The 24,801-nt window shown below is 39.7% G+C and overlaps 1 protein-coding gene across 1 annotated transcript; it reads left to right on the top strand.

The window, feature by feature from the left end:
• Nucleotides 1–54: 54 nt before the first annotated feature.
• Nucleotides 55–24,801, top strand: LOC132159278 (golgin subfamily A member 6-like protein 2). The gene is made up of 10 exons (XM_059568809.1): nucleotides 55–64; nucleotides 542–583; nucleotides 1,182–1,265; nucleotides 8,782–8,838; nucleotides 8,990–10,246; nucleotides 11,681–11,735; nucleotides 12,288–12,383; nucleotides 19,179–19,408; nucleotides 24,204–24,297; nucleotides 24,714–24,801. Exons 1-10 carry the CDS (start codon nucleotides 55–57, stop codon nucleotides 24,799–24,801), a joined length of 2,013 nt encoding a protein of 670 aa, XP_059424792.1.

The raw sequence follows: 24,801 nt of genomic DNA, 5'->3' as shown, positions 1-24,801 counted from the left end.
TGCGAAGGTCAGCTCTCTATCAGTGATTTTCTTTCGATTTGTTCAGGTGTAAAAATGGCGTCAGGTAAGAAACTATTTGGATACGAATAAATGCAGCCACGTTTCATTGATTTATTACGTATATGTGAAATATTAGCAAACATATAGTTGTTTACCTCATTTAGTTTATTGAATGATATTTCACTTCGGTCTTATATTTATGTTTAATCCATTGGACACCAGGAAGTAACTAAACTTCTGCGTGGGGTTTCTTTTATTATTATTGCCCATTTATTAATATTTTTGTGTAGGCTATAGATCATGAGTTGAAGTGTAATTTGTATATGTTCTGAAGTTAAGGAAAATAATAATGTCACCAATCAAATGAGTGTTGATCTCAATGATCTGTGATCAGCAGCACACTGTTCTGAACTCAGTTAGTTGGTAAATGCAAACATTGTGAAGTCACAGCTTTTCAGTGCATGCAGGCTTTTATAAATCATTTATAATGGATAAACCATCTGTTCTCTTTCTCTGTATGTCTGTGATTTTTCTTCTCTAGCATCAGCAGACAGACACAGTCCACAATTGGATCGTCCTTCCAGTAAGTAAATGAAATCGCTGGCATGATATGAAGATGTGTTCAGTATTTATGTGTTGTAATCTTCCCCCGGATTCACAGACAAGGCTTAAGTCTAGTCCCTGACTAAAATGTAAGTTTAGTCTAGGAGCTATAATAACTGAAATACACTTGTCTGTGAAACCGGGTCTGTGAAATATGTTGAGATTTACTAAAAAAAAAAAACATGATTGTGAATTACTCGCATATGTACAGTTTTACCAAAACAGTTAAATTGATCAAGTTAATGTCTCGTTGTATTTGAGAGAGACAGCATGTGATGTTGGTCAGTGGTTAACTGTTTGATGAGAAAGAACCCATATTTTTACATGTATAGTTAGACCAACTTCTGCTGTGTAAGAAAATATTAGGCATCATAAGTTTAAATATAAATTCTGTTATTTTTTTATTTCTCTCATTTTCCAAACATGAATAAAGCCTCCATAAAATCACCATAAAACAGCTTTTTTACATTTATTTTATTTTTTTACATTTATTCCTGTCTTGTGTTAAAATGATTTTAATGTTCACTGATGATTGTGCAGTGTTTTTTATTCTTTTTTTGTGTCTCTGCTCTTTTCAGTGAGTGATCTGAGTGATGTTCAGCTGGGAGAGAATCAGGACTCTGATCTTAGTGAGAACACAAACACAGGAAGTGATGGAGGAGGTTTGTTACTCATTTTTTTATAGTAAAATGATAAGAGTATGATCATGAACAATTTTGTCCTTCAATAGTTACAGTGTAGTGCAAGAGACAGGAAATGACAGGGAGAAAATGAGGGTCACTTTGTGACTCCATGACGTTTTTACAAACTACCAAACTACCAAGTCTGTTTTTATTTGTCAGGGAGAGACTTCCAAACCAAGCAGCTATACAAAGAGATAAAACCGATTCAATAAAAGCACAATAAAACAGAGTCATCATTTCTGAAGAAACATTAAAAGTTTTCATTTTCCAAAGAAAGTACAGTCTTTGTTGGATTTTCTTTGAGACAGCGTCAACCAGAGGTTCAAAACACAGTTTGTTGTCTAAAATGACTCCAAGATATTTGTATGTCTCCACGAGCTCAATGTCCGTGCCCTTAATAACCGTGACTGTAGGGGGAGGTGGTGTCCTGCGAAAGTCAATGACCATGTCCTTAGTTTTCGATACATTCAGCTGTAAAAAGGAACTATCGCACCACTCTACAAAGTCACTGAGGACTGGCCCATGGTCCCGCTCATCCCCTGATAGCAGGCTGACAATGACAGAATCATCAGCGAACTTAAGTATGTATCTATCCTGGTACAAACTGTGACACTGGTTTGTGTACAGGATGTACAGGAGAGGAGACAGACAGCAACCTTGGGGGGAACCAGTGGATGTAAAAGTGACTTCAGACTTCAGACACTCTGGGATCTGTCTATTAAAAAATCCAATAACCAGCCCACCAAATTCAAATCAAGGTTAAAATCCGCAATCAGTCACTCAGCAAGCAGAAAGGGCTGAATGGTGTTAAAAACAGAAGTAAAATCAACAAATAAAAGTCTGACATGAGTCTTTGCTCTATCCAAATGGCTAAGAATAAAGTGCAGTAGTGAGATCACAGCATCCTCCACGCCCCTGCCAGAACTGTATGCGAACTGCAGTGGATCTAACTGATCTCCAACCTGCAGTAGGACAGCCTCTTTGATCATTTTCTCAAAGCTTTTCATAACCAATGAGGTCAAGGCTACAGGTCTAAAATCATTCAAAGGATTTCGGGGAGCTGCACTTGGCTATAGTCACAATAATAGAATGCTTCCAACTTCTAGGGACTCTTTGTTGTGATAAGGACAAATTAAAAATGAACTGAAAGATATGACAGAGTTGATCAGCACATGTTCTTAATAATTGCCCACAATACCCAGCTGTTCTCCAGGGGTTGCCGAGAATGGTATGGTTTGAGCATGTCATGGTGAATGACTTTTACTTTGGTCTCCGGGTTTCTCGGGATCCGGTACATTAAGTCGCCCAGCGACTTGAGGCCTCTTTAATGGTCGAGCATTTGCAGCACAACTGGTGCATGTGCTACACCTAAGTGAAACATCGACTAACATTTTGTACCAATAATACCTGGTCTGCAGCCAAGACAGCGTTCGCTCCACACCGAAATGTCCACCCACTGGCCCCTCATGCATCTGGTGCATGACATCTTTCCGGAAAACTCGCAGCAGGATAATCTGGTTGTAAAACCTCATTTAGGTAGTAACATCGTAACAGAATGCCATCCTTCAGGTACAGTCTTTGCCACTGACTCCAACAGGCTTTCATTGCCGGCCTGTAGAGTGACACATCTTCTCAAGAGGGTCGTTCCATGCTTTCCTTCATCCACCTTTTGATGGGATTGATATCAGAATCCACTGCTTGGGCAGTACTCAGTTCTTCAGTAGTCCACCCAGAGAATGAAGAAGTACAGGCAGTGATGGCAGGTTGTACTAGCCCTACTTGACAAGACTCTGTGGTAACAGCTGCAAGTTCATTATTTACAGGTTTTTCATCACACTGGACTGCCTGGTGACAGAGCTGAGAGCTAATCAAGATGGGATTCTTAAGGTTGCATGGGCAAGTTGATCGGCATGGCCTTCGGGAAAGCACATCAGCATTTTTTTATGACAGTGACCAGGGTGATGAACAACTTTGTCATACTCCCCAAGCTTCTCGAGCCACATCCCTCCGGTTCTCTCATTCTTATTAACCACTGTAGGCTACTATGGTCTGTGTGTACAGTGAAGGATCTGCCCAGCAGATACTGATGGAAATGTGTTGTGAACTCCACTACCGCTAAAAGTTCTCTCAGTGTGGTGCAGTTATCCTGTTCAGTTGGCGTCAGTGTTAACGAAGATGACATTTTTTTTGTTATGAAGATGAGATGCTGATGGAGCTAAAACTAATATCTGATGATGAAAACTATGACAAAATATATGCTGTGTTTTCGTTAACAAAATGAGAATGTAATGTTATTCGAGGTCTACCGGACATTCAAAATACATCCTATAGGCTACGGTCTTGTCCTTGAAAATGTGTGTCCATCATTGGATTGGAATCGGATTAGTGGCGTTCGCATATCTAGTCTCAGTATGGCAGCCGCAGTGGATGGATAGACTACCAAAAAGCAAACTAGCGATCTGAAACAATGGCCTTAGCACCCGAAAGGGTAGTGATGAGGTGACCAGATGTCCTGTTTTTCCCGGGAGTTACCATTTGTTGTTGCTTAACTTAAAGTTAGTGAAGGTGGGATAGGCGGAATTGCGCTTATAGAAGGGCTTTCTCTTGTGCACGCTTCACTTCTTCAGTTCTCATATAGAGCATGCGATCAGTTCTCAGTGCTCAAATACACACACAGAAGTCAAATGTCTATCATGTAGCGTATCTCATGTAAATAACAGTTATGGATTAAGACATTAAGTGAATGTGAACAGGTGGGTGAAAACTGAATGTGTGTCAGTATTACATGCATGCCTTCCATCTTAAAGGGACAGCATTCCTAATTAAGTACCTATCTGTGTCATTATAAATGGTAGCCAACAAAAATAAAACATATTTTAAGTATACCTACTGTATCTGAAAGTTTTGTTTAATTTGTATCTCTTTCGTATTTGTCTTCTTATTCTGCTTCTTTTTCAAAAATGATAAATTATATATTAAATATATTATAGCCTATATGAACATCTATAGTTTTTATAAGTTGCTCCCTTTTCACTACTGTTAAAGGGATAGTTCACCCAAAAATGAAAATTGTCATAATTTATTCAAGTTATTCCAAATTCAATCCTTGATTCAAATTTATCATAAGCTTAATTGATTTGGTCTAATGAGAGAAGAATTAATTACTATTTTTGTTTGAAGACAACATAAAAAAATGGCCACCAAAATATATGTTGGTAACTGCAGCTTGACTAAAAGTATCGACTAAAACTATATAAAACTAAAATGACTAAAATGTGACTAAGACTATTAAGCATTTTCGTGTCAAGCTAAAGAGTAAGACTAAATAAAAAATTACTGTCAAAATGAACACTGGTTGGCGTCAGGCTCCGACTTCCATTTGCTAGTACCCACTCCTCTCCTTGTTGCGGTTGATACAGCACATCCATGATTCCGAAGTTACTGGCATCTGTATCCAGAAAAAGATCGCCGCTGTCCATAGGGTAGTCAAGGATGGGGGTGGTAGTGAACAGCCCCTTTAACTTATCAAAGGCCTGTTGGCTCTCAGGGGTCCAGTGAAATCGGGTATGTATTCTTAGCTGGTTGTGAAGGGGCTTTGCAACTGCGGCAAGGTCTTTGACAAACAGTCTATAGTAGGTTGCAAGACCCACAAACTGCCAGACTGTGTTGACGCCGAATTTTCTACATTTTCTCAGGATCAGTAGCTATAGTCAGTAAACACAGGTAGACTACCTGGCGGTAAAATAGGCACACTCGGCAGGTTTCAATTTCAGGTTGGTTCTTCTAGCAGCTGCATCCTTCTTGTTGGCCGCGGCGCTTGCAGGGGATGGATGGCCCGGCATCCTGGCTCGACGGCCGTGTAAACGGGTGCAGTTCTTGTCCGGACCGCGGGTCCAGCAGCTCACATCTCTGGTGGCACGGGAGTCCCTCAACGCACCCTTCCTGGACCCACGAGGACAACAGTGTGCATGCACGGGGAAGAGACCGGTCTCCTGAGGAGAGGCACGTTGGGCTTTTAAACAGCGGCAGTGGTGAGGCTCCATTTCCTTCAGGTGTGCCCCATCACACGCCGCCAGCCCTGACTCGTCCAGCGCCCCTCCTCTCACACACCCACTCCAGTGGGGGCCTGGTGAAGGGCGGCGATTTAGGACGGGTGCCGGTGACAATCAGGGAGGAGGCAGCGGACTCGTCACATCACATATATATAGAAATCTAAAATATGTTTCTTTGAAATGTATAGCACAGTACTAAAGGCAGCAACATGTCATAAATAGGACAGAACAAGAAATACTGTTAATAATCTTTGATTGCACAGAATGTGCATCCTGTGTGCAGAATGATGAGCTTGGAACAACATGGAGTCACAGTTTCTTAAAAAGAAAATAACTTATAGTAATTTTTGGATTAATGCTTACTGGAGACGCAAACCGGTTCAAACGATTCAGTACGATCTGGTGAACTGGTTCAACTGGTTCACTAAGAAGAACCGGTTATATCAAACGATTCGTTTGACAGACAGCCGTAGCGAAAAGAAGAGTTTATGTAACTGAGCTTTTACGGGTTTGAAACAACATGGGGGTAAGTGATTAATGACAAAAATGTACTTTTTGGGGTGGAGTATCCCTTTAAAGCAGCAACTCCTTTTTCCTCTCTCCCGCAACACAAGGGATGCACCAATGTATCAGCCAACGATATTTATCAGACGATTTTTCCTCAATTAACAACCATCGGCATATCAGGTATATAAGGAAAAAGGCCGATATAACAAACCAATGGTTTATTAATTAACTGCGTGAAGGCACAAAGCTGTATAAAGTCTGTTGTATAATCCTAGCGCTGTTGTCTGCACTTCAATGCTAATCAAATAACAAAGGATTGCACACTATTCTTAGCTAAATAATTTTCTAGCTTTTATTAATGTAGCAGACCTTGTCTGAATGATGACCAAAACTTTACTGATGTCTTATTGTTTATTGCATCATTTTTCAATAAAAAAAAAAAAAAATCACCATAAGAGCTAAACAAAACACAGCACAAAAAGTGCACATTAAACCCTCTCTCAGTTGCATTCTAATCAACATACAGCGACTTACACAAAACACTTATTACAAGTAACAGTAAACAAATATATACAGAGCTCATGCCTTTGCAAGGGGTGCTTATTAAACTGACAAACTGAAAGAACTGTGTGATGTCATTCCCCATATAATGTTAGCTCCATAGACTAGAAAACTCATCAAAATAAGAGTCCCACCTTAGTAAAGATCTCAACCATATTCAAACTTACAAAAAATATTCAAATGTATACAAAAACAAATTAGAATATTAAACATAATAAAGTCTGTTACAATAAAGGATTGATATGCATTTAATTTATAGATTGAATTATTTTACATTTGTTTTCTTTATTTCTGTACCTGAAAACTGTTAAATCTACCACCTTATTTAATATGTATCTTTGTTCTGTGGTATTTACAGTATGTAGGCCTGCTGAATGTTAAATAGATCCAATCCATGTTCAAAAGAAATGATTAAATGATGCAGCAATAAAACTGCTGCTATAATTTAATGCAGGTGTTATTGAACTTTGCTGAATTAAAAGATGATCAAAATAATTTTTGATGCCAAAATATCAAATAAAAGAGGAAGTGACAAATATCAGAATCAGCCCCAAAAAATCCTATTGGTGCATCCCCCATGATAATTTTTTTTTTTTTTGCAGCTTGTCAGTGAACAACGGCTCTGTGTTGTAAATGCTGCTCCACGTGAAAGCACACACGTGTAGAGTAGACAACCCCCCACACACCACCCCGGCCCCTTTTTTAATGCACGATCACTTTCGAGATTCGCGATCGCATGTACTCTGTTTATACTATGGAGCAACAGTACTTACCACACATTTTACAAGATTATGTTTGTCAGTGGTACTGAGGATCTGCAAATCATTCCCCGTCACTCTAAGTCATCTCTCATTACACAGTGTCTACACCGGACGCGAAAGTTGTCATGTGGCGCCGAGTCTCATCAGCTAAAGTCGGTCTAATTTTGTGTCAGCACGTCATAAACAGAATGCGGCAGCAGTTTACTGTCAGGGATTTGTGGTGCATTGCCACGCTGCGTCCAGTGTAGACAGCATCACTGATTTTACTGAGTTCTATTGACTGATCTATATATAATGAATCTCTATTATAGATCACTGGTTCTACAGTATTTTGTCACACCACACCACTTGCATCCAGTGTAGACACGGTGTTAGGAATTGTTAGTTGTTTTCCCTTATAAGGATTCACGATTCGGGAACAACTCCCCCAATTCACCGCCGATGTCATCATCCATCGCGATGTTTCACTGTAGACATCGTCCGATGCCAAATTTGAAGACATCGCCCAACCCTAGTGTAGAGATTAACCGCATATCGTGCCAATATTTATCATGCATCCCTAGTTTTCACATCTCTTACTGTGGTAAATGTGGGGGGAAATGAAAGATTTCTTGGCCATGAATTAAAACGAATAAAATTTTCAATTATAGCCTATATATAGCCTAGACCTGTCCTGCTCATGTCCCACAGCCGTGTCAATGCGCAGAGCCCAGTATTAAACAATTATATCTGCGGAAATTATAATTAAACATGACTTAGTTACTACATTTCAGTACAAAATAAATGTATATTGTTTCTGTTTTAATGTACTCTTAAAGTTTGGATAACATTAATAGCGTAATTTGTACGTTAGTAAATTATTCTTGGCAAAGATCCAGTCACATGCACATGAGCCATACACAGCCCAAAATTAAACTGCTTAATCAACCATTGATAGCATTAATCCATTGCATCTATTATTGACAATTAATCGATCTACAATTAATAATTTAAATCCCTATTTGACGTAAGGACAAGGTTATGCAGCTGAATACAGTCGTCAGACACCGTTTGAGTAATACTGTCACTGTTGTTAGACTGTCAATGTTCAACTAAAAATTATAATTCTGCTTTTATTGCCACATCATGTCATTCCAAACCTGGGTATAATTTCTTTCCTCTGTGGAAAATAAACAGAGATATATCTCAGATACCAAATATATACCAAATCTTTAATTGTGCCTTTTTTAAATCATGGTATATGAGTTAACTTCTTTGTTTGGATATAGCTGGAAGCCTAGCACACTCAACAACATAGAAAGAGCAGAAGAGCAATGAGAAACTGGCCATGAACTAATTGGATCTTGCATGTTATCATGACTGGTCAGGTTTGAATATACGAAGAAAAAAACTAATGAGATTTGAGAGCTTGAGCATGAGGCAAGATTTTTGTTTTCTTAGTCTCTTTACTAATGAAGACAAAGTAGAATTCGAGAAGATCCAGATAATATTTAGCTCATTAATAATGTGCTACACTATGATCCGCATGATTGGACCAAACACACAAGTGTCTGTGTTGCTGGAGAAAATGGAGCAAGTTATTTAGTCAAACAGTGCTTTTTTGTTTCTCCACAGAGACATCGATGGAGACACAGATGGAAAAACTGTTAGAGATGTTGTTTCAGTCACAAGGTAATGACCATAAAATCTGCATTAATTAAACACACTTTTCATGATTGCTGAAGTCTACACACATTTGTGAGACAAAACAGTAGAATGATATGCAGAGAAACAACATGATTAACACATGATGTTTCAGTATAAATTATGTATCTATCTTTAGAATCGAGAGCAAGAGAAGATGAAGTGAGGATTGTGCTGCTGGGAAAAACTGGAGCTGGGAAGAGTTCAACTGGAAACACCATCTTAGGAAGAGAAGTGTTTATATCTGAAGAATCTGTTACTAAAGTGTGTCAGAGAGAAACATCTGAAATCAACAGCAGACACATTACTGTGATTGACACTCCAGGACTGTTTGATACTGAACTCAGTAATGAAGAAATGAGTAACTGCACCTCTATGATCCTGCCTGGACCACACGTGTTTCTCTTACTGATTCAATTGGGACGATTCACTCAAGAAGAAGCAAAAGCAGTGAAGATCATTCAAGAGACTTTTGGTGAAAACTCTTTAAAGTACACCATGGTACTCTTCACCAGAGGAGATGATCTGCAGAACAAAACCATTGAAGAGTTTCTGGGAGAACCTGGATCTGGCCTTAAAAACCTGATTGATGAGTGTGGAAACAGATTCCATGTGTTCAATAATAAAGAGACTGGAGACCAAACACAAGTGACTGATCTACTGCAGAAGATAGACAACATGGTGAAGACAAACGGAGGGAGTTACTACTCATGTAAGAAGTTCAGAGAGATGGAGAGAGAAATACAGAAGAACAAGCTGATGGAGAGAGTCAGAGAAAGAGAAGAAGAGATGAAGACGATCATGGAGAAAGACAGAGAGAAACTAGACAGAAAGATACAAGAGATGGAGAGAGAACGAGAGGAATGGGAGAAACAGAGACAACAGGAAAGACAAAGAAGAGAAGAAGAGGAAGAGAAATGGAGAAATATAATCAAGAAAACACATGAGGAATATGATCAGAAACTTAAACAAGAGAGAGAGAGAAGTGAGAGAGAGAAAGAAGAACTTCAGTTCAGACATGAAGAAGAGAAGGAGAGAATGAAGATGGAGATGGAGAAAGAAAGACATAATTATGAGAGAGAGAAAAAGAGAATAGAAGAAGAGTTTAGAGAGAAAGAAGAACAACATAAAAGAGAGATTAAAGACATGGAGGAACGAGACCGAAAGATACAAGAGGAGCTGAAGAGAGAACGAGAGGAATGGGAGAAACAGAAACAACAGGAACGACAAAAAGAAGAAGAGGCATTTAGAGAGAGAGAAGAACAATATAAAAGAGAGATTAAAGAAAGAAAGGAACAAGAGAGAAAGATACGTGAGGAGATGAAGAGACAACAAGAGGAATGGGAGAAACAGAAACAACAGGAACGAAAAAGAAATGAAGAGGAGAAAGAAAGAGGTAGATTCTTTGAACTTTATACAGAACTTTATACAGAGGCTCAGCACACTAACTGTAAATCAAAACAATAACCAACTCATTTTGAAATTATTTAGCAAAATAATAACTATTTGGGTGTAAACAATGCTTTTATTGCACTATAGGTTTTTTCAGGAGTTTATGTGGTTGAAAGAATAATTAAGGAGTTATAATTAATAATAATTTGAATGTATCTGATTCAGAGTTGAGTTTCTAATCATTTGGTAAAGCATAAAGACTCACCATTTGTCCTTTCTGAGCTTTGTATCTGAAAACAGAAGATGAAAATAGTGAAAAAAAAACGAATTATCGGCAGAAAAATATTTACATTTAGTCATTTAGCAGATGCTTTTATTCAAAGCGACTTAAAAAAGATGACAATGGAAGCAATCAAAAACAACAAAAAGAGCAATGATATATAAGTGCTCTAACAAGTCTCAGTTAGGTTAACACAGTACACGTAGCATGGGCTTTTAAATATTTTGCTTTTTATTTTTGCTTTTGTTAATTATATAATAAATGAAAAGAAACTATGTGTTTTAAGCCGATTCTTGAAGATGGCTAAAGAGTCAGCTGCTGGGATTGAGTTGGGGAGGTCATTCCACCAGGGGGAAAAAGTTCATGAAAAAGTCCATAAAAGTGCTTCTTTAATGTTATAATAAAATTATTGCTTTATCTCTGAAAGAAAGAATTGAAAAAAATGTAAAGTGCTTTATTGTGGTTTTTTTTAATCAGATACCCAATTAGTCAAGAAGTACATAAACAATACCAGCAATCATGTGAGCTGTTATCAAAGGAAAGGAGGCCATTTTTCTTATTATGTGAATAAATACTATTTAGTTGTTTTGGTTTGTTATTTGTCCAAAAAATACAATTACATTTTTAGATTTATTTCTAAAATATTTGTGTTTTGTCTTATGACAGGTGGTCTAATAAATTAAGCACTGTATGTTTTCATAGCATTCAGTTGGCACATTTGTTTTAAGGACATTGGGCAGAATGTGGAATAGTGTGTTTTTGTCAATAAAATTAAAATAAAGAAAATAGGGGTTTTAACCCAATTAATCAAGAAAAAAAATATAATAATAATTCGGCCAACTAATCCATTATCAAAATAATCATTAGTTGCAGCCCTACAGACAACACATCATATTTACCTGCTTTAAAAACTTACCCATATACAGTGCCAGTAGGCATTAGAAGGAAATAGAAAGAGAGATCTACTTTATATTTTAAAGCATTTGTTTGAGAAAAAAAAGAAAAAAAAGATGCTAGGATTTGGGAAGGAAACCAAGAGATTCTTCTTGCATTTCAGTGAATTATTCATGAGATCTAGTATTTAACTATTGTAAAGTAAATCGGCTGAACAGACCATAAGTGTGCAGTATATGCTGTCTTTCTCACATCTCGTTACAGTTGAATACAAAGGAAAAGGAGTGAATAATTCAGGAGCCAAACAAAAAACATTAGGGTAGATAGAAAAGTGGTCATGCTATATTGTTGTCAAATTAAATGTCACATTAAAGGTGACTTAATTATACCCCTGTTTGCAAGATATAAAATAAATTATTTGATGTCCTCAGAGTTTGTATGTGAGGTTTTAGCTCAAAATACCCCACAGATAATTTTTATATCTTGTTGAATGTTATACAGTATTACAGTTTGTCAATCTAAAATGGTAATTGTGCATTAACTTGTGCATAAAGTCTGTCGTCAAAGTATTTCTGTATTATTGTCTTACTCGACTGCGTCCCCAAGCAGCTGGCATCCATCTCCGAAAATTGTGTTCTCTGCTTAGCTCTGAGGCCAAGTTACTTGTCATATATGAAAACTATTATATTAAGTGGTTTCTCCTACTTTTCTTGGTGATATTTAGTGCCAGTTTACCAGGAAGTTACTGTTTTTTTTCTCTTTGACTCGTTGGATGGAAATGGTGCTTTATTCACATATGTTTTATCCCTGCTGCAGATGAAGCCTGTCAGTATGTGACTGGAATTGTGGGTAAAAACCCGTTACTCCTGAGAGAGCTGGATCTCACTGGACGTAAACTAGGAGACACAGGAGTGAAACAGATCGCTGCTCTACTGCAGGATAAACACTGTACACTCAACACACTGATGTGAGTATTGTTTTCAGTTATTATAATGTATTCACAGTATATTAAGGAAATTAGTTGAATCATACAGCTACAAAAGTAAAAGCAGATAAGTATATATTTAAAGTTAAAAAGCAGACACTCTAAAATATTTTTTAATGTTTCAAATAAAGGATCTCAGATGTGTGTATCTTCTGATGATACTACATTACTGCTCTAATATAACATTTATAATTTCAGCTGCAACTAACTAGAACTCTTTCTATTTCCCCTGATTTGTGAGTGAGTGTATATATATAAAAATAAATACAAATTTTAATCAAATGATTTACATGATGTGGTGATTAATTAATGTAATTAACCACACATCAAATTTTAAGAAATTAATCTGAAAAGATAATTTAAAGTCATTGCTGTGCAAAGCGTCAAACAGAGATAAAAAAGTAGGTTCAGTAAGAAATATTTTATTTGAAAAATGTATTACATATACTCTCTTGGACCTATAAATTATCTATAACTTTATTAATTTATTTTCTTCATTTTATTATTATTATTATGAAAATAATTACTATTTAAAATTATTTTCTTCAAATCCAATGGGACTATGGCCAATGGTTCAATGCGGCAAATGGTTCACCAAACTCGTCGATGAACAGTTCTGCTTTGTCTTTCTCTCCTGGTTGGCAAAACTGAGCAAAACAGACAACATTGTGTCTAAAATAACACAATATTAACTTCTTAATGAACTGTTGTATACGATGAGTATCACATTTGCACTCGTGTAATATTGCACTTAGCCTACAGCTCGTGTGATATTTCGTAAATATGAGACACAATCTCAAACAGGCATTTTGCCCCATATCTTGAATTTTAGGGATATTCTCTAGGCTCCATCATGCAGTAAGTTGTTGTCTGATCATGCGACTGTATGTGTTAAATGCGTTAATAATTTTAACACATTTTTTTTCTCCATAATTAATCTAATTAGCACATTAAATTAGCCCTAATATATATACAGAGGGGACAGCTGTGGCTGTGGAGTTGGACTTGTAACCCGAAGGTCGCATGTTCAAGTCTCGGTGCTGTCAGGAGTTGTAGGAGGGGGGAGTGAATAAACAGTGCTCTCTTCCTCCCTCAATACTCATGACTGAAGTGCCCTTGAGCAAGGCATGAACCCCCAGTTGCTCCCCGGGTGCTGGATCTATAGCTGCCTACTGCTCTGAGTGTGTGTTCACGGTGTGTTCACTTCTTCACTGCTGTGTGTGTGCACTTGGATGGGTTAAATGCAGAGCACCAATTCCGAGTATGGGCTACCATACTTGGCAAATGTCACGACTTTCACTTTATATATATATACATATTAGTGCTGGGCACCGATTCAAATGTTTAATCGCAATTAATTGCATGATTTTCTGTGATTAATCGCATTGTGCAGAGAATTCACTAATGCATTCAAGAGTAGTGTAATGTGCACTTTTTTCATTTAAAAGTCCTGCTATATGAACAAAAGTGCAATAACATTTGGTTTGCAAACACTTAAAAAAAAATAAGGTGCTTTTTTTACAATATTATTCATTTTACTTAGTATCAGTTAAAATATTTCTTGTAAATCTCAACTTATAACATTAATGTCACCAAATTAAATATAAAACAAGGTATTTGCCACTGTTAGAGCATTAACATTTTTATAGAAAATATTTAATAGTGTGTTATAGAAAAAACAAGATATGCTCAGAGTCCAGAGCCTTGATCATAACATTATAACACACACTTTAGAGACCTGCACCATCATGGGACCCACGGGAGTGCAGCACGGGACAACACTTGATGGGCGAGTGTGGGCATGGGTGGGTAGAGGCCGGAGACAGTTTATAAGAGACATGTCACTTCCTCAATCCTCAGTACAACTATATAAGGAAACCCCATAACGGCAAAGATGGCGGTTGTGTGCACATGTCCCGCCCCTCCCGCTGGAAAGCCAATCATCTGCTTTTAACACTCAAGCCGGGAAACATTTAAGCCTATCGTCTTGAGGAACCGTTGCGCATGCGTAGTAAAGGTATAACCTGTGGGGAAAAAGGCGTTTTAAACCTTATTTTGGGGCAAAGTCATCAAAATAGTTCAGCGATTTTTATCATATTTCACTGCTGTTTCTATACATGCTGTTTCTATGTCCCGGTGACCAGTGAAAGTGCAGTTCTGACTCTCTGCCCATTCATTTAGATAGGAGCCTGGACTTGTTAGTCTAAAATAGCTGTCCGGAGGCGTTGCCAAGATGGTCGCCAAGTGGCACGACTTGCCTGAAAGGACTTTGGTAGAGACTCATGTGTGCCGGATGTGGGAGAATAAGGGTGTATTTTTTAAACTAGGCAATCTTAACCATGACCGAGCATGTTTGACCCCCAAGGCCCAGTTCGTTTGACTAGTTTGATCACTTCGTGTCACCCTGGGGCACGTTCATTTAGCCGTCCATGGCTCGGTTGGAAGAGGTGGGACAGAGCACGGTTCAGATATAGATCAGTTAGTGTGAGTACTAATCACGCCAGAGCATAGAACTTATAAAACATGCTGAATGATTGCGTGAACATTTCTGAGCAGGAAAAGCAATAGGTCTGTAAAGCAATATATTGTTAGAGGGCCGTGTGTTAACATGTCCGAAAAATATTAAAATATAAACCACAAAGTTAACAGAACGGTGCTCTCCACTGTGCTTTGCCCCCCCCCCCACCGACACCGACATCCCAATGGCCAATCAGATGTGTTTAGGTTGGAATCACACACTCAAGTCTTTTTATCCAGTGCTGAGTTCTATCATGCTCGTAACTTCATTAAAAAAAAAGTTTCATTGTGTGGTCACATTCATTGGTTAAAACGAAACTTTGTGAGATTGTGATAAATTTAAAGGGAGCACTCTTTCCATGCTGTATATTATATAAAAAAGTGTGTTTTTCATGCTTGATAAGCGGCCACGTATGACTCTGTCACGGAGCGAACCAGACGGGAGACGTGCGGATCCATATGCAAAGCTTTTATTGACAAGACATGGTCAGAAACAGGCATAGATCAGGTGATGGCAAACAGGCGTGTAGAAGGAAAGGCTAGAGCAGTCCGAGAAGCAAGCAAGGGTTAGTCCACGGCAAACATAATCCAGCAGGGTGAGACAAGAGGGATAATCCAGGTACAAGCAAGGTCCAGGCAGGGGCAAACAGTATCCAAACAGGGCTAAACAAGAGAGGTAATCCGAGGCAATCATGCAAAGAAGAGAACACAGGGAAACAGGCAAGGCAGGACTGAGACTAAACTTCACCTCAAAAAAGGCAGGCTCCGTAGGGTAGCTATCAGCTAACTAGTGATAAGCGCATACAATACTCGGCAGCCTGAAGGTGTCTGAGTGAGTGTTTATATAGTGAGTGTAATCAGCATATTCAGCAGTGTGTGTGAGATCAGTGCCTTCAGCTGTGTTTGCAATTAGTGCAAAGGGTGATGGGAACTGTAGTCCCGGGTGAAGTGCAACAGTGGGTGTAGTGCCGGAGTCCATGTAGTGAGCGGGTGACCTCTGGTGGTGAATGGATGAAAGTTCATATACCAGATTCATGACATAGCCCCGCCCCAAGAAGCGGCTTCCAGATGCTCCTACTTCACTATAATCCAGGAGGGTGGTGGAGCCGAGGCGGAACAGGGGGAGGGACAGAGGTGCAGGTCCACATTGAAGTGGAGAGCACAGGGACTGAGGCAAGACTGGTAGAGCAGGGATTTCAGGGTGGAGCAGGTGGAATTGGGACCCACCGGGGCGGAGCCGGCAGAACTGAAGGCCACCGGTGCAGTGCAGAGAACCGCCACAGACGAGACCGAAGCCCACCAAGGCAGAGCAGAGGACCACCACAGCCGAGACAGAACAGACAGAAGCCCACCAGGGCGGAGCAGAGGACCACCACAGCCGAGAAGACAGGACAGAAACCCACCAGGGAGGAGCAGAGGACCACCACAGCAGAGAAGACGGGACAGAAGCCCACCAGGGCGGAGCAGAGGACCACCACAGTGAAGTCAATGGCACTGGAGAGCAAGTCTGGTCAGGTGGGACTGAAATAGAGAACATAAACAGGTTAATTGCGGCCTCCGTGGCCGTGGTGAGATGGTAGCTGGCCTCCGTGGCCATGACAGGATAGGACAGGAGTTCTGGGAGTTCGGCTGAGACGTGACGAGGCTCGGGGAGTTCGGCTGAGATGTGACGAAGCTCTGGTGGATCTGTGGTGATTTGACTTAGTTCATGAAGATCAACTGGGACTTGATTTAACTCACAGAGGTCAATGGTGACTTGAATTTGCTCATGAAAATCATTGATGACCTGACTCCGCTCATAAAGATCATTGGTGACTTTACTTTGCTCAGTAAGATCATTGGTGACTTGACCTTGCTCATGAAGATCATTGGTGACTTGACCTTGCTCATGAAGATCATTGGTGACTTGACCTTGCTCATGAAGATCATTGGTGACTTGACCTTGCTCATGAAGATCATTGGTGACTTGACCTTGCTCATGAAGATCATTGGTGACTTGACTTTGCTCATGAAGATCATTGGTGACTTGACTTTGCTCATGAAGATCATTGGTGACTTGACTTTGCTCATGAAGATCATCGGTGACTTGACTTTGCTCTGGGAAATCAACAGGAATCTGATCAACGGGGACCTGACTTGACTCTGGGAAGTCAATGGGGACCTGATTAACGGGGACCTGACTTGACTCATGAAGTTTAACTGTTGAGTTACTTGACTCTTGGGTGTTAGAGGTGACTTGACCTGACTCTGGACGGACAGCAGTGACTTGACCTAACTCTGGACGGTCAGCGGTGACCTGACTAGACTCTGGGAAATCAACAGGGACCTGATCAACGGGGACCTGACTTAACTCTGGGAAGTCAACAGGGAACAGACTTGACTCATGAAGTTTAACTGTTGTTTTACTTGACTCTTGGGTGATAGTGGTGACTTGACCTTTCTCTGGACAGTCAGCAGTGACTTGACCTAACTCTGGACGGTCAGCGGTGACCTGACTAGACTCTGGGAGATCAACAGGGACCTGACTAACGGTGACCTGACTAGGCTCTGGGAAAACAACAGGGACTTGATCAACGGTGACCTGACTAGGCTCTGGGAAAACAACAGGGACTTGATCAACGAGGACCTGACTTAACTCTGGGAAGTCAACAGGGAACAGACTTGACTCATGAAGTTTAACTGTTGTTTTAATTGACTTTTGGGTGATAGTGGTGACTTGACCTTTCTCTGGACGGTCAGCAGTGACTTGACCTAACTCTGGACGGTCAGCGGTGACCTGACTAGACTCTGGGAGATCAACAGGGACCTGACTAACGGTGACCTGACTAGGCTCTGGGAAAACAACAGGGACTTGATCAACGAGGACCTGACTTAACTCTGAGAAGTCAACAGGGAACAGACTTGACTCATGAAGTTTAACTGTTGTTTTACTTGACTCTTGGGTGTTATCGGTGACTAGCCCCGACTCTGGAGGGTCATCGGTGACTAGCCCCGACTCTGGAGGGTCATCGGTGACTAGCCCCGACTCTGGAGGGTCATCGGTGACTAGCCCCGACTCTGGAGGGTCATCGGTGACTAGCCCCGACTCTGGAGGGTCATCGGTGACTAGCCCCGACTCTGGAGGGTCATCGGTGACTAGCCCCGACTCTGGAGGGTCATCGGTGACTAGCCCCGACTCTGGAGGGTCATCGGTGACTAGCCCCGACTCTGGAGGGTACACGAAACCCTGAATTGACTCTGGAAAGTCCACGGGCACCTGCCTCGACTCTGGAGGGTCAACCGGAACCTGCCTCGACTCTGGAGGGTCAACCGGAACCTGACTCGACTCTGGAGGGTCAACCGGAACCTGACTCGACTCTGGAGGGTCAACCGGAACCTGACTCGACTCTGGAGGGTCAACCGGAACCTGACTCGACTCTGGAGGGTCAACCGGAACCTGACTCGACTCTGGAGGGTCAACCGGAACCTGACTCGACTCTGGAGGGTCAACCGGAACCTGACTCGACTCTGGAGGGTCAACCGGAACCTGACTCGACTCTGGAGGGTCAACCGGAACCTGACTCGACTCTGGAGGGTCAACCGGAACCTGACCCGACTCTGGAGGGTTCACTGGAACCTGACCCGACTCTGGAGGGTTCACTGGAACCTGACCCGACTCTGGGGGGTCAACAGGAACCTGACTCGACTCTGGGGGGTCAACAGGAACCTGACTCGACTCTGGAGAGTTCACTGGAACCTGACTCGACTCTGGAGAGTTCACTGGAACCTGACTCGACTCTGGAGAGTTCACTGGAACCTGACTCGACTCTGGAGAGTTCACTGGAACCTGACCGGACTCTGGGGGGTCCACAAACACCTGACTCGACTCTAGGGGGTCAGCTGTGGCTGTCATCCTGTGCAGTGGCTTTGGGCAAGCAGCCATCTTGGACCATGACTCTGGACAGGCGGCCATCTTGTGCTGTGATGCTGTGTGGCAGTCATTACGTTAATAAATCCGGGGTCGCGTGCCTCTGTGACACCCACAGTGAATGCGGAGCCGACAATCAGCAAAGCCCAGTCCATAAACTGTGCGAGAGATGAGCGGGGACCCTCACTGATTGATTGGGATTTCAGAGGTTGGTTTAATCCATCACAAAAAAAGTCTATCAATACACAGTCCGGCAGATCCGAATAATGAGCAATGGCCAGAAACTCTTGAATATAGCCTTCCAGTGATCATGTACCCTGTTTGAGGGCTAACAATATCTTTGCTGTGTCCAGGCCTGGCCAAAGTTCATCAGTGAAGCCGCTGGATCCTTGTTGGGCCGAGTATTCTGTCACGGAGCGAACCAGACGGGAGACGTGCAGATCCATATGCAAAGCTTTTATTGACAAGACATGGTCAGAAACAGGCATAGATCAGGTGATGGCAAACAAGCGTGTAGAAGGAAAGGCTAGAGCAGTCCGAGAAGCAAGCAAGGGTCAGTCCACGGCAAACATAATCCAGCAGGGTGAGACAAGAGGGATAATCCAGGTACAAGCAAGGTCCAGGCAGGGGCAAACAGTATCCAAACAGGGCTAAACAAGAGAGGTAATCCGAGGCAATCATGCAAAGGAGAGAACACAGGGAAACAGGCAAGGCAGGACTGAGACTAAACTTCACCTCAAAAAAGGCAGGCTCCGTAGGGTAGCTATCAGCTAACTAGTGATAAGCGCATACAATACTCGGCAGCCTGAAGGTGTCTGAGTGAGTGTTTATATAGTGAGTGTAATCAGCATATTCAGCATTGTGTGTGAGATCAGTGCCTTCAGCTGTGTTTGCAATTAGTGCAATGGATGATGGGAACTGTAGTCCGGGGTGAAGTGCAACAGTGGGTGTAGTGCCGGAGTCCATGTAGTGAGCGGGTGACCTCTGGTGGTGAATGGATGAAAGTTCATATACCAGATTCGTGACAGACACCGAGATGGTGAACTACTACACTATATAGAAAAATATAATAGCCTAAATTTAGAAGCACAAAGTGATGTGATTCTGTGAACCTGGTCCAAACACAGGATTTAGGTAAAGAAACGGTTATTAATTATTTGTATTGGCTGCCATGCCAAATCAGGCACCTGCTTGCTTTTCTGTTTAATTTAAGTGTTTTTGTGAATTTTATATGCTTTAATAACAAAGAATTGTTAAATATTTACAATAAGATTACATTAGTTAATGTTAGTTAATGTATTAAAGTGTTAGTTAATTATTGTAAAGTGTTACCCAAATATTGTATTTTGAGCATTGACTTGAAACTAAGTGCAACCTCCCCCAAGAAATATAAAATCGAAGTGTGAGTGAGTGACGTGACATTCAGCCAAGTATGGTGACCCATTATGGAAGCATATGGGTAGCGATATTCAATTTGCAATGTAATATGCAAAATGACAATGTGATATGTAAAATGGCAATGCATTTCTGTATTTACATTTACATTTTCCAATACATTTGTGCAACGTTTGGTGCAAAATGAAAATGAAAATTAAATTACATAATTTTCATTTGGCATTTCACACACTTGTTTTAATATGTAAAATGAATAATAATTTTAACGCTTTATAAGTTGCGAAATTAAAATGAAAATGTATTACAGAAATGATTAGATATGTATAACATGTTCAAGCAAAAACTGTGGCAAAATGATCATTTAAATGCTATTTTTCTTAAATGCATTAACACTCACAGTCAAGACACTTACGATTGCATTTTCATTCAGTGTCCCGCAATGAATGTAGCAAAATTCAATGTGCACATTGAAAATGCATTCCGAGCCGATCACGTCTCCGCCCCCTCACGCCACGTCACTCACTGTGTGAACAAGGCGGGGCTTGCAGAAGGTCAAGAGACTCAAATCTCAAGAAGAGGATTCAAGTTAGAGAACATGGACAAGACCGTTGGTCCGTGTACGTTTTGATCATTTCGGTTTATTGCTTCAATATTTCATTCGCACTTGTGGGCGGAGCTGAAACGCTGCTTTCATCTGATTGGTCGAATCGCTCAACCTTCAACTCGGTCTTTTCATTCTTTCAGGCAGAATAAGAGTCAGTGCGAGTGAAGCACTGTAATGTCTGAAACTACACTCACTGTTAATTAGCATAATATTTGAATCAGATGTAGCTGGGCACATAATTCGTGCTGCTGAGACCTGCAAATTATTTCTAGGTTGTAGTATTGTATGAATATTGTCCCACTGATAAATACAGTGCAAGTAGTTCTGTCTCTTTGGAAAAAAGTGAAGTGGAAATAAAAATCAATAAAAGACTGAACAGTTCCATGTCTGTAACATTTACCACTCTCATCTTTTAAGTCATAAGGCACTAGGTATGTGTGTGTGACATTAATAAATAATTGTAAAAATTGATATTGTTACATTTCTGAAATAAAAATAGTAAAACCATTAGGCCACGACTCCCCCCAGAAGACCTGGCGCACTTCATCTTCACTGATCTGAATTGAGGGTGTGGGGGAGATGGGGGTTGCAGGAGGTGTGAATGGTTGTGTGGAGAGGTGTTCAGGGAAGGTGATGGGAGTTCTTTCAAACCTGCAGTAAAACTCGTTCAGATCATCTGCCAGTCGTTGATTCTCCACAGTGCTGGGGGATGGTGTCTTGTAGTTGGTAATCTCTTTCAGACTTTTCCACACTGATGCTGAGTCATTGGAAGTGAACTGAGTCCTTCGTTTTTCAGAATAATTCCTCTTTGCCACTCTGATCTCCTTTTCCAGTGTGTATTTAGCCTGTTTATACAAGACATTGTCCCCCTTCCTGTAAGTATCTTCTTTGACCTGACAGAGCTGTCTGAGTTTTGCAGTGAACCACGGTTTGTCATTGTTGTAATTTAGTTGATTCCTGGTAGGAATGCATATATCCTCACAGAAACTGATATATGATGTTACGGTCTCTGTGAGTTCATCCAGATCGGTGGCAGCAGCTTCAAAAACATTCCAGTCAGTGAGGTCAAAACAAGATTGTAAATCCTGCTCTGCTTCATTAGTCCATCTTTTTACAGTCCTTAATACAGGTTGAGCTGGTTTCAGTTTCTGCCTGTAGGTCGTATGAGATGAAGCAAACAGTGATCAGAGAGCCCCAAAGCTGCTTGTGGAACAGAGTGATATTCATTCTTTATTGTGGTGTAACAGTGATCCAATATATTACTGTCTCTGGTGGGACATGTGATGTGCTGTCTGTATTTTGGCAGTTCATGGGAGAGATTTGCTTTATTAAAGTCCTCAAGAATGATTAAGACAGAGTCTGGGTGTTGTTGTTCCGTCTCTGTGATCTGATCAGCGAATTTCTGTAAAGCCAGACTCAGTTGCGCTTGTTGAGGTTATTTTTTCCCAAAATAACCACTATATGGAATCAAGATATATTTATCTTATTGATATGGACTATGCAGACGAGAGTGATGTTTACCGTGAAGCTTACACTGCGATGTGCTTGAGAGAAAACAGAGTTGACCATATGATTTTCACCAGTAAGAAAAAAAGTGTTTTAAAGTTTGTTGTTTTGCAGAACATCACAGTTATATATGACATGAGAATAAGGCCTGAAGTTAGGAAGAACATTTTAAGGAAAATATAATTATATTTTCATAATAATGTTTTTCCTTCTCAAACCTTGTCTGTGGTCTAAACAGCCCTGGCCAAACGGGGTGCATCTCTTCCCACTTTGATATTTACTGCAGTTACCATGTTCTGGACTTCACATCTTTTCTTTTTTCCCCAGATGTAATCGATATAGGTGGTTGAAAATTATCTCAATGTCAAAAAAACAAAAAAAACAACAACAGCAAAACCTCTCTCTACCTGCTCAATCAACTACAATCCCTAGATTATAAAACACTGCACTCTGTCGGCAGTAACATATAGAGACCACGGCTTGTAACTATACTCCAATTACTATTTTGAAAATTATAACGCGTTAAATTATTCCATTATTAAAAAAGTAGTCAAATTACAGTAATGCGTTACTAAGTAACACGTTATTGCCCAACATTTTCCAATAATAATTATATATTAATAGTTTTTTACAGATGCAAATATGTTAGAAACGATGCATTGTGATATAAATGCCAACTTGTAACCATAATATGTGTGTGTGTTTCATATTTAAGGTAACAATGCAACACATAATATCATATTATTGATATTAATAATATATAAATATAATATTAATAAATATAAACGGCTTAAAACACCCCTCTTCCATCTTTATTAGACCCCTCTAACTTTGGCACACACTATTCTGATTCTATTCTTTAAAAAGAATATAAAAAATCGAACTACCTTTCTAATCTTTTTGTATTCTATCTATTTTCTTTTTATTTATTATACAATTATAAAAAAGACCTCTAACACTAGCTTGCTCTATTCTTTTTCTATCTGTTTTCTTTTTATTTATTATATTATTTAAAAGCCCATGCTATCTTTTTGTTGTTTTTGATTGCTTCCACTGTCCTTATTTGTACGTTGCTTTGGATTAAAAGTGTCTGCTAAATGAATAAATGTAAATGTAATGATATGAATATATCTGTAGTCACTATTGATTAAATTGGAGGAAATTCTGCCCAATCCACAGCTAGGAAAAAAATGATAAAAGCACTTATGTTCAACTACTGAAGTGGTATTCTGGAACTGTGAATAAATTGAATAAAAGAGCAAACTAACAACAACAATAACATCTTCATCAAACAAAAAACAATTTACCTTAGATAAAGTTTATTAAGTTAATTAATATGTACATACAGTACAGTCAAATGTCTGGACCCATTACTATTTTTAATGTTTTTGAATAAAGTATTTTATGCTTATCAAACCTGCATTTATTTGAACAAAAAAATACCTGTAATATTCAGCAAGTTTGTGTCAAGTGGATAAAAAAAGTGTTGGTAAAGAGATATTGTTATAACATATATAAACAACTTCTTTATAATCAACAAATCCTGAAAAAAGCATAAAAGATATAAAATAAACATTAAGCACTGTTTCTAACATTGATATTAAATCAGCATATTATAATGATTTCTGTAGGATCATGGGACACTGAAGACTGGAGTAATGGCTGATAAAATTCAGCTTTGATCACAGAAAAATATTTTAAAGTAAAATAGAAAACTATTATTTTAAATTGTATTTTTTTTAACAATGTTATTGTGTTAATACTTGTTTTTCAAGTGTTTTCTCTTTATGCAGTCTGAAGAATAACTGTATCACAGAAGGAGGTTGTCATGTTCTGGCTGCAGCTCTAAATTCAAACCCTTCAAATCTGACAGAGCTGGATCTGAGTGAGAATAAACTAGGAAACCCAGGAATGAAAATCGTCTTGACTCTGTTTGAAAATGAACAGTGTAGACTGGAAAAGCTGAAGTAAGTATTTTAAAATTGTATCCAATTAATTACCCAGACTCTAGTGACCCACCACAGTTTCATAACTTTGAAAATATTTGATACTTCTCATCTGGACTGCACAATTAATTAAAATGAACCTGACACTGTGATATGTGTTAGTGCAGTTATCAAATCAAAAAATGCTGCATTTGCATTAAATATACAGTCTGCAGTAGGGATGCTTTGATTGGCTTTTTTCACTTCCGATACCTAGGGTTCAGTATTGGCTGATACCGATACCGATCCAATACCAGTTACCGGATATTCTTACAAAACATTCAATTCAATATAGATGAGTAAATAAATCCACACAAACTATCAGATTAAATCTGTCATTTGAGAACAGCGTGAGTGATTCAGCTGTACTGTGTCTTCTCTCTTTGACTCTCTCAAAGCGGCTTCTCATCGGCACATCTCATCCGCACTAAAAGAGCTGCTCCATGCTGCGATGCTAGACTTTCACTCACATTCTGGGACAGTTGA

This window comes from Carassius carassius, chromosome 16 (genome assembly GCF_963082965.1).
Source record: "Carassius carassius chromosome 16, fCarCar2.1, whole genome shotgun sequence".
NCBI classification, from domain to species: Eukaryota; Metazoa; Chordata; class Actinopteri; order Cypriniformes; family Cyprinidae; genus Carassius; species Carassius carassius.
Note: the sequence above shows the minus strand (reverse complement) of the source record. Positions and strands in the feature narration are given on the sequence as shown.

Bases quoted from the DNA above. Each gene is read 5' to 3' on its own strand.
- LOC132159278 (XM_059568809.1), top strand. The intron at 8,839-8,989 runs GTAATGACCATA...ATCTATCTTTAG, and splicing joins GATGTTGTTTCAGTCACAAG to AATCGAGAGCAAGAGAAGAT. The intron at 10,247-11,680 runs GTAGATTCTTTG...ATCTCGTTACAG, and splicing joins TGAAGAGGAGAAAGAAAGAG to TTGAATACAAAGGAAAAGGA.